Source organism: Protopterus annectens, chromosome 2.part0, assembly GCF_019279795.1.
Source record: "Protopterus annectens isolate FY-2018-M chromosome 2.part0, PAN1.0, whole genome shotgun sequence".
Classification (NCBI taxonomy): Eukaryota; Metazoa; Chordata; order Ceratodontiformes; family Protopteridae; genus Protopterus; species Protopterus annectens.
Window position 1 is genome coordinate 251741456 of NC_056728.1, and position 13847 is coordinate 251755302.

General features: G+C 39.0%; 1 protein-coding gene across 1 annotated transcript in view; it reads right to left on the minus strand.

The window, feature by feature from the left end:
- LOC122792731 (cingulin-like) overlaps window positions 1-13847 on the minus strand; it is a 1533502-nt gene that overhangs the window by 238640 nt on the left and 1281015 nt on the right. The window contains exon 19 of the mRNA XM_044060313.1: window positions 8730-11999. Coding sequence (XP_043916248.1) covers window positions 8730-11999 — 3270 coding nt within the window. The remainder of the gene's footprint in view (window positions 1-8729; window positions 12000-13847) is intronic.

Consider the following 13847-nt stretch of genomic DNA (forward strand, 5'->3'; position numbering starts at 1 on the left):
ACTGTAACTAAAACTAAATATGAGTGGCAAAAGTGTACATTGAAAAGGAGCTAACTCAAGGGGTCAAGAAGGGGCTAGAAAGGTGTTTGAAGGTATAAAGCATAAAAGAAGAGGGATGGAACTGGCCAGGATGAGTAAGGCTAGGAGAGAGATCATAGAAGCAGGTGAAAGCAAAAATCCTGAATGAATACTGTGGCCTCAGTCTTGACAATGGAAAGTAAGTGAATGTGATTGCTGGGAGAGAGATAAGGCAAGGTGGAAAGGAGAGTGGATGGGTTCCAGAAGACAGAAGAACTGTTTGCCTAAGTAAGGATAAGAACCAGCCTGGTTCCCCCTTCCAGGGTCCTCTGGAAACTGGCCATTTGTTGGTTGATCCTCTAATGGGGACATTCAGCCGATTACGAGCCAGTGCAGAAGTGCCCAAAAACCTAGAAAAAGACACGAGCTGCAGCTTTGTAGAGGGAGAACTACCAGATAGGGCAGTATCAGTACATATGATATTATTTGGATGCTGCATACCAAGTTTGGGCTAACTGGCAGTGATAGATTTCCATGTGATTTTAACTGGAGACTCATGGCTGAAATGAAATTCAGATGCACAGACGTGCCCACAGTTTCAAAAAACAACTGCATATAGGGAAACAATGGCCATGGCAGGAAGTATGTCACGCATTAGAAACAGGATGCCCAGACAGCGTGTCAGTGGAAGTCAAAATGCAGTATACAATTGGCAATACCTTTATTAATGGGGAGTGTGTGTGTGTGTGTGTGTGTGTGTGTGTGTGTCTGTGTCTGTGTGTGTGTGTATGTATGTGTGTGTGTGAGAAATTAGCAACACGATACCCAATCGAAGTGAAATTGCAGTACACAATGGGCAATGCACTAACGTTTTAAAGCTGTGGACATGGTACTGCTTGCTTCTTTGTGTCTGCAGTGAATTTACAACCATCATAGGTCTCTGCAGCTGAATTTCACTTCAGCCAAATGTCCCCAACCAGACGTACCCACAGGGGAATGCCTCATCGCCTAACAGACTGAACACCCTTATGCCCTTTTTAATGACTAGCACAAGTCACTGTTGGGAAAACTGCAGGGATTTTGTCTGATACTGAGGAACAGTACTGTGGCATGGCTGGTAGGGTGAGATGGACACACAGGGGTCAGTTCTGGGTCCAGTATTCTTCAAGGTGGTCACATTTCAGTAGAAAGAAATGAATCAAACTGGTGTAGCAGTGAGGGATTGTGGAAGGATCTAGAGAGATTGAACAACTGGGTAGCAGCTGAGGCTCAGTGCAGACAAATGCAAAATACTTCACTTGCTCGTCTCCCCCCCTCAAAAAAAATGCATAAAGTACCACCTTGGGAAGGAGGTGGGACAGATTTCAACTAAGCAGGAAAAAGTTTTGGGGTGTTTACTGTTACTGAAATGGACCACAAAACACAGTGACAAAACTGTGGCAGCAATGAACAGAATGATAGGGTGTACTCACAGAGGTTACACTTCAAAAGCAAAGTAGTAATGCTCCCAACTTGACCAGCCCCGACCAACCACCACCTTCAGTACTCAGAGCCATCCTTGAGAGTATACAAAGAGAAAAGGACATCAGACTGCTGGCAGCAATCTAGGTTGAAACCATCAGAAGGTGTGCAAGATCAAGGGACAAGGTATAACCAGAAGTTAAGGACTGGAACGCTTCACATTGCAGCCTTAGACATGGGGGATGTGCCCTATTAACTCCATATCAGGAGCAGCAAATAACTGTCACAAACTATAATCATCTAAAGTAAATGGATAGACACTTTTAACCATAGCTTTTTTGTTGTTGTGGTGGTACATCCACATGTAAGTTTTTGTCACCACTGAACTTCGGTATTAGTTGACACTGCACCTTGGCAAAAGTGCGTTCCTTACCCATGGCAACCTTATTTGGGAAAAAAAAAAATTCAGTAGGTTGCAAATATTCAAACATCTGTCCACTGTGCTTCTTTCCAGATGCTTGATATAACTGCAGACAGTCATGTTGGGAAAATGTGAAGGGGTAACCCTCATACCTCCCAACCATACCGAATTACTCGGGTTTTTACCAAGTTTTGGGGTCTAAATGAAGGGGTGCCACGATTACCCTCATACCTCCCAACCATACCGAATTACTCGGGTTTTTACCAAGTTTTGGGGTCTAAATGAAGGGGTGCCATGATTCCAGAGTGGCACCCCTTAATTTCCGATTTTTTTGCCTTGTTTTTTTTTTTTGCTTTCAATTTTCACGCTGTCTGAGCTGACGTTATCAAGTGCGCGATGACGTCAGCTACGTCAGGGCTACCAGCCAGTTGGAATTGAGCTCAAGGAGCTCACATCATCATTTCCAGCTGGCCTGGCTGCAAGGATAATGGCAGAATTGCGAGCGGGAATGGGGAAACAGCAGCACTTGTTTGCAAGCAGGAACGGCAGAGGATAATGACAAAATTGCAAGCGGAAACGGCAGGCAGCAGAACTCATTTCAGGGTAGCAAGTCTCAAATAAGGAAAGTGGTGTGTGTAAGTAAGACTTGAGCAGTTTGTTTATTAGCCTGTGTCTCTGAAGCCTGTGCATTTATTTTCTATTTCTATATTTATTATTTCAGTATGCTGATGAAATTTTTGTGAATGCACTGTTAGGCAGAGTGGAAGTGCAGCAGTTCCCAGCTGAGTGCTTCTTGTCTAACAAGCAGCTTGTTGTTAAGTGGTGGCCAGTATCTTTTTTAGCAAAAATGTTAGCCTGGAAAATAGTAGCTCTGGCTGTTACTGGAATTAAGATGCCTTTCCTTTAAGTATTACAGTCGCGTGCCTCTCAGACTGTCCAGGTTAATGAATCTCAGTATCTTTCAATTGTTTGCAAATTAGTAACATTTTGAGCTGAAAGAAATGAAATTAATGAGATAATGGGAAGGCCACATTCCTATCTAGGAAGCAACACATTTAAGGCAGCTGCTTTCCCTGTCTGAGCTGTAAGCAGATTTGACATCTTGTATTAAATTTGTATCGGAGTTTAAACTTTATTTATCTGTGTTTCAGTATATGGGGTAAAAGAAACAATTTGATTGGTTATTCGTACATTGCTTTTCAATTTTTTTCTGTTAAGCTTGTTCCATGTCAGCTCAAAATCCCTCTGCAATGCACTAAGGATATTGCCTATATTGTGCAATGCCCTAATGCAACTATCTACATTTTGCAATGCCAGAATGATATTATCTACATTATGCAATGCCTTAATGATATTATGTACCTTATGCCCTGCCGAGTAAAATATCATCAGCATATAGCATGTATTTAAACAGTGGGAGGTCCCATGGAAGGTTATCAAAGGAAATTGTAAACAGAAAGGGCCAAGTACTAACTGCCAGGATATACTTTTTGTTATGTTAACAGATCCTGTGCTGCCATCAATGTCAGTTGTGTGAAACAATCTACTGGAACAGTAGGTTATGGTCAGCTGTTCTGAATGGTCCTTTAAGATCAAGAAAGAAAGAAGCTCCTGAGTAGTCTATCGTACATGTGGCAGTGTAGCTGGCTAGTGAACGAGTATAACATATTTGTTCTACAGCTTGGATGAAAGCTATGATGTGTGTCAGAGAAAATGTCATATCTGGATATAATCTAGATCTCCATTGTAAGCAGTCTCAACCATCTCTATAACCATCTGTTAAAAATATATTAATTTGTGTATACTTTGTGTAACAATACAATGCATATTTTATAAACATGCTCACCTGTATTTATGACAGCGCAGAAATTGCATATGTAAACGTTTCTCTATATTATAGTAAAGACTTCCTAGACAGTCTCAAAAAAGTATCTCAGCAATTCTTACATTTTAATGCTTTCCTGGGCTGAAAGAGCCTGAGACTGAAATTGATCATGTGTGATCAGAACTGTTTTTTGTCATTTGCATTTGCCTGATCAGTATTCTACCCAGGTTATCAAATTTAAATAACTAACTAAATCTGATCATAAGCTAGCTTTTCAAGTATCTTTGTTATAGCAGAGACTCATAACAGTCCTGTAGTCTGCTGCAGAGGAAAGTGTGGAGACTTTAGGGATAGGAAATATCAGTTGTGTATGAAGCAGTAAGGCTGTGTCTTGGTGGTTAGTGATAGGCTGAATATTTGTCATTCATTTTCAAATCATTTTTGTTCCGAACTTCAGTATCTGAGGGTGTATAGTGTAGAACTCTTAGTCATGTGTTCTTCAATGCTGTTTCAATGAATGTGAGTTTCAGGGGCAGAGAAGTTTTAATGCCAAGCCTATTTTCATTGTGAGACAATATTGCTTTGTTTACCAGATGATGTCTATTAGTGTTTCTGCATTGTTGTGCTGTAAAATGTAAAAATAAAATCCAAATAATCATTGTAGAAGTAAAGCAGTATGCATACATTAGTGTTCATGGTAAATGGGGTGAAACAGCCAGGCAATGGGACATTGGAATGGCTGCAGGGGGACTCTGGTGTCATATTTTGATTGTCTGTTCTTCGGTTTGCGTTTGAAAGTTGGTATTCCACAATTCCATTGGAGTGGGTGGGGTTACGTAATTTTGTATGCAAATTAGATGTTAATCAGCATACAGATTTGTACCTATTTTTCATGGGCCTTGTCCAGATTTTTGATGTTTCCAGGTTGAGAAGTATGGTAACCCTAAATAAATTGAGGGAGGGGGGTAAAGGCAATAGATTTCAGAGATCAGTTACTTCCTTGCCCTGTAAATATACTTATTCATAGAAATGGCTTTGAAACTGTGGAACGAGCTTCCAGAGTGATTGGTAGAAAGTGAATGCAGAGAAGCATTCAAGAGGGCACTGTACAAACACAAACAGGGTGAGGGATGGGGAGGGATTGAAGGGATGTAAAATGTAATTTAAATGGCACAATGGATAACCTCTCTTTGCTTTCACCTAACAAAAGTAGCAATGAGTTGGAGACATTTGTACAGTTCATATGCACATCATTGCTAGCACGTAAACCTACAAAGGAATAAAAAAATGCAGTGTATGAAAAGAAAAATAATTCCACCCTGTTCAGAAAAAGAACCCATATAAAACCCAACAAATGATACTGCATGCTAACCCATCACAAATGCAAAGTAATGATACATTAAAAAGTATATGAACCAGCAGGTTAAAGGTAACAAACCCACATGTACAGAAACGCTTGCAGAAGTCCAAGGCCACTTTTTTAAAACATTACAAATTGTCACACATTTATCTATGATTTGTGTTCTACCACTACACTAATTAAACATAAATAATTATGCAACTGTAAATTTACTTATTTTGATTTTTTTATGTCCACTGTCCAGGTAAATTGAATATTGTCAGATATTCTTTAAAATGCTAGCCAAGATAGATTTCCACTGTGTGACTCCTTAAAACCTCTTGTATTAGAGGTAACATGGGATACATGCAAATGTCCTCTTAAGGACATCAGGTGTCTCAGCTATATAAGCCAAGGCCTGAATATGTCCAGAACAGACAAAAAAAAAAAAAAAGTCATGGGCATTCAGAACTGTCATATAGCCGAAACACACTGGAGGTTCTTAAGGGGTCATTTGCATATATCCCATGTTACCTCTAATACAAGAGCTTTTAAGGAATCGCACAGTGGAAAGTCTATCTTGGCTAGATTTTTCTTGTAGTTTTACTGATTATTTTTTCGGTGACCTTGTTAATCATTGTTTTAGATTCTTTAAAAAGATCTCCACATTAAGTTTCTGTTTAAAATGTGCTCATGAGGTTTAGAATCAGCAGAAGTACCAGCCATTTTTAAGGCATTGACATGTACCAATATACTATTAATCCCCACCCTGTTACAAATGAATACTACTGTACTATTAATCCTCAAATGGTTACAGCTGAGTATTACTGTAGCAATCCCTCACCTGTTTCTCCCCAGTACCAATGTACTATCAATCACAAACATGGAAAGTCAAGTGCTGAGTTTAACCCGTAGAGTTTAACAGAGATGATACGATGTTAGTACAAACTCTAAAGGAACACAGAAGTACAAATCTGACAAAGTTTCACTCTTTCAGGGAATCCCAAGGATGTTCAGGCACATGCAGGACAAAACCAACTGCAATGCGAATTAAAAAAAAAAAAAAAAAAAAAAAAAATCATTGTCTACTGCTCTCTCACTAAAAATTGGAAGAAATCTGAATTAGGTCAAGGTATGTGTTAACAAGATCAAGAATGGAAAAATATATTACTAGATACAAAAATAAAACAGGTAAGAGTGACACACATGGAAGAGAATGCAGTATCTTTCTCTTTCCACCTGCAAAGTTTTCACATTATTTTTCTCATCATAGGTCAACAATTGCTTGGAAACTGGAAAAAAAAAAAAAGATGTTATGAAGTATGGAGCTGAGCTTGACTGTTAGACAATGCACGGCAGGAATGCTAACGTATGTGTGACAGTTGGTGCAAAAGATTAAAGCCATGAGCTGCTTCCCGCAAGTCAAAGGTACAAGGTTTATTTCCTTCCACTTCCATTTGCCTACTGAGACTCTTAAGCAAGTTATAACCAAACAGTGCTCTCAGATTGCTCCAGTAAAGGGGCATTTTGTTCTGCGAGCTTACCTGGCTAACAAAAAATAAAAATAATTTCTTTTTTAATGGGCACAACAATGGAGAGGTCAGCGATGCTGTCTCAAAACTGTTGGCTAACTGGCTCATTTCCTGTTTGGGGGTGCACTTTGTATGGAATTTACATGTCCTCCATATGTCTGTGTGTACTTTTCCAAGGTTTCTTGTTTTCTTCTACATCCTAAAGACATGGCAAAAGGTACAGTGGTACTCCCAAGTTTATGTGTGTGTGCATGGGAAGGAGTACATGTGAGAGAATGTGACTGCAAATCTGACAAAAGACTGCTGTCCTGTCCACGAGTGGTTGCCTGCTTTATTACTGTTGCTTACAAAGTCAGTATTTGCCTCTTCTACAACTCTCAAAAGAGATATAGCAAAGAATGAATGTTTTCAATCTGAGCGCTGCATTTTTATTTTGATTTTTAATGAGGTAGTTCCACAGGGCTGTCAAAGTTTCATATGTAATCTAACATGGTAATTTGTAAATTAAAAACGCATTATAATGCAATAAAGATGCCACAAGTACTAAAAATGTAATTCCAACTAATTGAATATTACTTCACATATCACAAATTCTAGTGATCTATTACATTTACATTTCTATCAGTTTATGCTAGGAGGCACAAAAATCTTTTGATAAAATGTTATGCCACTCATACATATAGCATTCATACCAGTCTTATGCATTTGTAATTCTTCTTTCTGAAGCTTTAAAATTAAAAAGTTTTTATTTACTTTTATATTTTCTGTACAATAAAGTACATATATTCATTGCACACACAAGGTTCTTTCTCTGCTTAAATCACAAACAGCACTGGATACAGAAGTAAAATCGGGTGAACATTCCTGTAACAGTCTAAACACACGTCCGTAAATTTTTTCTACACTGTCAAACATTTATAAAATGTGTCACAAGTTGAACGACATCCTATGTAACATGGATTATAGATGGTTCTTAGCAACAAATTGAGTTGCAAGACCAATTGTTTAGACACATTGCAAAGGAAACAAATATTTAATAAAACATACACGTGATTTACAACAAAGAACATTTTCAGCAAAGTACCTTCCCGCTTACTTTCATCTTTCCCAAGTTTTTTTTTTCAGAATAAACTCAATTAATAAACATTACTAATCTTGAACACGTTTTACTTATCAACATATACTCTATAACGTCATGTCTAAAATCCTTCTGGTTAGGTTAATATTTCCACTGTTTAAATTCTTAGACATGAACTCTACTCTTACTTTGTGGGTGATACTGAGAACTATGCTTTTTTTTTTTTTTTTTTTCAGGTAGCGCGTATACTTCAAATGTTATGTTTTTTCTTGATGACCAATATAAGACACGGTTAAGCAGTAATAAGGTGACTTATAGGAACTTCTGCATCCTCAAAAGTCCATGTGTTTCTATTTGTGAAGATGAAGACCCTTTGGAATGTTAAAAATAACCACTGTCTGCTTACTGCTTCTGATATTTGAAATGGACCAAAAGCCCCTTTGACTCAGCACTTGGTATTAGATTTTCCTTCCAAGCTGCAGTACTTAGCAGGACTATCACAGAACACAAACAACATGCAACTTATTTCTATTAAAAGCAAATGTGTATTACTGGAACAAAACAGCAGCTGTAACACAGTAGTAACAAAATCTTAAGCATGTCTTTAAAAAGTACCTATAAATAGCTTAAATGTAAGGTGCTCATATATACTGATTATTCTACAATTAATTTCTTAAAAATTCTTCACCTATACCTGAAACACCATTATTGGATGCAAAATTGTGATTGCAAGCTCCCAGACAGAATAAAATTTGGGCACAAGCTAGCTACTGCTTGGTCCCATATGCCAAATTCACTGATGCCACCTAAAATCGCTGATCACTCGCATAACACTTAACTGAATACTTAAGCATGGCCTACACAGAAAAACAGACTGACTGCAGATGTAAAAGCATAAACAGTCCATGTGTGACTGATGACACGTCAAAGTGCATAAAGGAAGTTTAGTGAATCACTTCTCATAAGCTGTTTTAACTGTGCAAAGAATAGATGAGTGCAAGTTTTTTTTTAACTAATAAATATATGCAGACACAATCTTTATTACACTTAAGCTCATGACATTATGCACTCCTCCTTGCTTTTGCCTTTTCCTTTCTTGCTTCCCTTTGCTAAGGCATCATCTTCATTACTTTGCTGCTTCTCACTTTCTGGAGTGGCACTATCCTTAACTACCTCATCACCTTTGCTTGCTACTACTACCTGTTCATCCACTCTGGCTGGTTCTGCCTTTTCAGTGGCTTGTTCTTGCCCATTTGTTACTGCCTCTTTTGTATCCACTAGCCCTGCTGCATCTTCTATTGATTTTTCCTTGCCTTCTGAATCTTTCTCAACTACCTGATCTTCTGTGCCTGATTCTACTGTTATTTCTGCGGTTTCTAATTCTGCTGACTCCTCCTCCTCTCTGTCTTTGCCAACATACTCACCTGCCGTTTCTGATTCTCTCTCTATTAATTCCTTTTGTTTTTCTTCTGCTACCAAATCTCCTCCTCTTTGGTAAGCTTCGAGTTGCCCCAAGTAACTTGGGTCCCCTTCGAATGATTCCCCCACCCCTGATGTCTCAATTTCTACAGGTCCTTCTACAACTATAACACATACCGGATCTTTTTCCAAAGGCATACCTGAAACTTCTTTGTCATGTTCTAGGTGCTTATCTAATTGTTTCTCTAGCTTTTCAGTGTGTTCTAATTTACACTCATCTCTCTCTGACTGCACTTCTCCTGGTTGTTTTTTGTTCTCCGGAGATGTTCCTGCTTTCTTCTCCACTTCTAAAAATGCATCTGATGGCTCCAAAACAGTTTCAGGATGTACATATGGCAGCTCCTCCTTCACTTCTAAATGTGTATCCAACAGTTCATTCATATCGGACTGTGGCTCGTGTAAAGCTCCTGCAGTTTCTGAAACTGCCTCATTCAGTTCTTGTACCTCCTCCTCCTCCTGTAGCGTTTGTACTACTGCATGTGCCTTTACATTCTGCACCTCAGCAGGATGTTCTAATTTCTCCTGCTGGATAACTATTACTTCTTCAGCATCTTGGTCAGTGGAAGCTCTATGACCTTCTAACTTGTGCATATCTTTATCTGTGTTCAGAACTGCAATGTTATCAATGCTGCATATTGGGCCTTTACTCTCCCCTGCAGTTTGGCATTTTCCTATGTGGCTTTCACTGCCATCTATTTCTACATCTGTGTCTGAAAAAACAAAATTATTACCTTGGAATAAGGTATCGACTGTATTGTTACTCTTTTCAAGAAGCTCCTGTTCACTGGACTGTTGCAGGCTCCCTTTTTCCTCATTAACCTGATGTCTTTCCTCAATGTTGTCAAGTGTCTTGGTGACGTTACCAGCACTCAAGACTGGTTGCGTAATATTACAAGCTAGATCTTCATCCTGATTATTAGTATTCTGCTCGTTTTCTTTTGATACACTTTCTCCCTCATCACTGCAATTTAAGGATAAATCTTGGTCACTTTTTATTTCTATTTCACATTCATCTTGCAGTTTACACTCTGAGATACTGCCTTCTACTGTATCAGAGTCATCTGTCACATTCCTTTCACTAACCTGTTGGATGATGTCAGTACCAGAGTCGTCTTCACTGTGAAGAAATGTTTGGCATGCTATCTCAATATCATCCTCTGAAATCAAATGACTGATTTCAGTTTTCTCTTTTTCACTGGTGACAGAATTATCACTTGTCTCTACAAGTTCTATCAGTTTATTCTGTTCAACTTCAACATTTTCTTCTGTAGAATCTTCTTTCAAAACACCACTAACCTGACCTATTGCACCGTTTTGCTGTTCTCCTTCCATATCAGATATTTTATCTATTATGATGTGTCCTGTACTGATCTCTGGAAGCTTGACTAACATGTGACTTGCTTCCTTATCTGACTGGTCTGTCTCGGTTGTACCAACACAGTTCAAATCACTGCCAAAAGTGATGTCATATTTTTTATCTTCGCCATTCATTTGTTCCACAACAATTGGTGAGATCTTATTTTTCATCAGATGGTCTTTGTCTTCCTTGTACTTTGATGCATCTGTCAAATATCTGTCATCCTCTGAACTGAGAAAATTATCACAACCTTCTACTGTGGTTTTAAGGTCTTCCTTGTAGTTTACACTGTTTAGCTTGGTGCATTCTTCAGCTTCTCTGTGCGTTTCTGGTATGACATTATGTGCACTGGTGAAATCCAAATCAGTTACTGTATCTTTGGTCAGTGATTCATTTCTTCTGAAATGTTCTTGTTCTTCACTTTCATCTACCAATACTGCTTCTCCCAGGTCATCACGTACAAAAGCATCATCCTCTGGTGATAAACTTGGATGTTTAACACCTATAGCTGCCTCTGCATTTTTCCCTTCATCCATTTCTGTGTGGTCATTTATATTCCCACTTGAATTTTGACTCGCCCCCCTCCCCATCTCTAAATGGTCAGCAGTATCTACATTACTTAAGAGTAATTTACTACCACCTTGCTCGTCCAAAGACAATTTTCTAGTAGACCCTTCTTGCTTTGTTTCATTAAGCCAATCATTTCCTCTTGTTTCCAAAACGTCATTATGTCCTTCTCTATGGTCTAGCCTCAGCTCTTCACCTGGCAGTGTACTAAGTGACTGATGCACAGTTTCAGATACATCTACACCTTGTACTACATTATCAACTTTATCTGGTATTTTATCCAAATTGCTAGCAATCTGAGAATCACTGCTGTACCTCGTATGCTCTTCTCCAATATGGTGGGACATGCTCACTTCTGGACTTAGTGCAGTAAACTCATTATTTAAGAGTTTGTTTGTTTCTAACTGTTCCACATCATCAGCACTATTATTACACAGTAACACTGGCTGACAACTATTTGGAGTCACATCTACTATAGTCACTATATCACCAGCTTCATTAAGTACTTTTTCATCTTCTGATTCAGTCACCTTAACTTCCTGCTGTTCCTCTTTCTCTTGCAAATGCATCATTTTTTGTGCGTCATCTGTTTCTATCATACTATCTAACATCAGTCCTACACTACCATCATCATGTTGTTGCTCAGTTATCTGATTACTACTTTCACTGGATGTAATCCCAGAAATTTGCAATGCATTGTTTTTAATCAGTTCCATATCATCATGCTTTATCTCCTCAGTTGACTGTTCAATGTCATTCATGGTCTTATTTGCCTCTGCTCTTTCAATGGCATGCACTTCCTCTCTCTCCGCATTATCCTGAAAAACTTCCAGTTTCTGAGTCCCCGATATGTGTTCCTCATGCTCAGTATTCTGCATGCTCTCAACATTCTCACTTTTCATCTCCAACTCCTCGGCTCGGCCTAAAAGACCATGGAGAAAATTGAAGGTGGCCATTCCAACAAGTGGTAATGTGCAATACATTATTCCCACTTACAACCCCAAAAAAAGAATAAACTTAATTTAAATAAAATCAAACAGTGATCAGCTGTTTCCAGATTTGTGAAGCAAAGCAGCAAATGGATTAGAAAAGACTAGCATATCAGCAAGTGTGCGACCAAAATCCTTTAGCACAATAGACTGCACCAACTTGAAGTGTAAGATCTTAGAATTACAGGATAACTAAGCTCTTGAAGCAATATTTTTTTTTTTGTTAAAATAAAACTATAGATGCACAAGTACTCCTGATGTGTAGATTTCTGAAGGAGACTTGCAGCACATGTAATAAGAAAGATCAACACTCAAAGCAGTCCACTTCAAGGTGAACGTTTCCAAATGTATCAGCATTGTACCCACCGGTCACCTTTGCACAACTGACAGGTTCCCACCACACCCACTGTAGTTCTTAGCAAACAATAAACAAATTAGGCAAACACATGAAAAAAACATTCTAGTACACAAAGATCCACAGCACAAACTAAGAAAAAAAGAGCCAAACATGAGGGAAAGAGGTGATATCAGCTACTACTACATATGCCTCACATGAAGCCCCAGTGTTAAGATTAATGCTGATAAGCAAATCAACATTTTTCAAAGATGTTCCTAAATCTGCTGATCCATTTATTTACAAGTCAGGAGTTCATGAACTGGACTAGGCACACTGGGGGTGGGTGGTGGGCACCCAGATTTTCATTTCTTTAAGTGGAATGAACTGAACATCACTGTTTCTGATGAGAGGCCAAGGAACAGTGGCCATCTTAATAAATTAATGTAGTACTTACAGATGTATTATAGGAATGAACAAATCTAATGAATAGCCTGCAAGGAGGAATAGTTGACCTTGGCTTACATGAAAGGTCCCTCTCCTCCAAGGGAAAGCTTACACCGTCAAGGACGACACGTAAGCCCATGAGTGGGAAACATCCTGTTTTACTTCAGAGGCCAAGAGTTTGGCCCTTTCCTTTGCCTCCTGATTTCAGTTCTTCTGTCCTGTGTCCATCCATTTTTCCCCTCAAGGGATAGGGTACTCTTCAGATAAAGTTGATTTTTACTGCACTGATCACTAAATTCACCTTGAAAAAGTGAGTTTACAAACTAACATTCCTTTCAGGGGTATGTTAGAAATCTCACTTGTTCAAATTACAGCATACTGAACTGCTGAGCACAAACTCTGCCAGTGGTGTCAGAATGGATGGTGTGGCTGCAAATGATCATAAAACCAGTCCAACAGCTGCATTATAAGCTACCAGTAACAAATGGATGAAAATGTGAAAGGACTTGGTTCTTCAAGCAGCTGGAAGAGTTCTTGATAACCTAAATGGTACAAAGATGAGGAAAGGCCTACTAGTGTAATGCTCGAGATGAAGGTCCACTGCACCCAGGAAGTACTCTATTAGTCTTGTTCCTTACCCCTCATCTCATCACAATTCTTCAGTGTTCTATTCAACCATGTTGCAGTCCAGTTCGTCAACATAAGCTCTGCCTCCAACTCCCTCCGTTTTCCACCTACTCCCCCTGTGTGGAACCCAAGTCAAAGTACAGCACCTGTAACTCAAAAAAGGATCAAGTCTGACTGACAGCTCTTTCTGAGCATGAGTCCATGTTGTTACAGTCCTGTCCTCTAGGACATTTACTAGCTTTCTCCTCAGGAGTTTCTGATTTATGTTGCCACTGCTGTTAAGCTAACAGGTCTGTAGTTTCCCTGTTTTTTCCTGTTTCTCTCCTTGTACAAGGGCACTTCTGCAATGGGCAGTAATTTGTTGAAGACATCT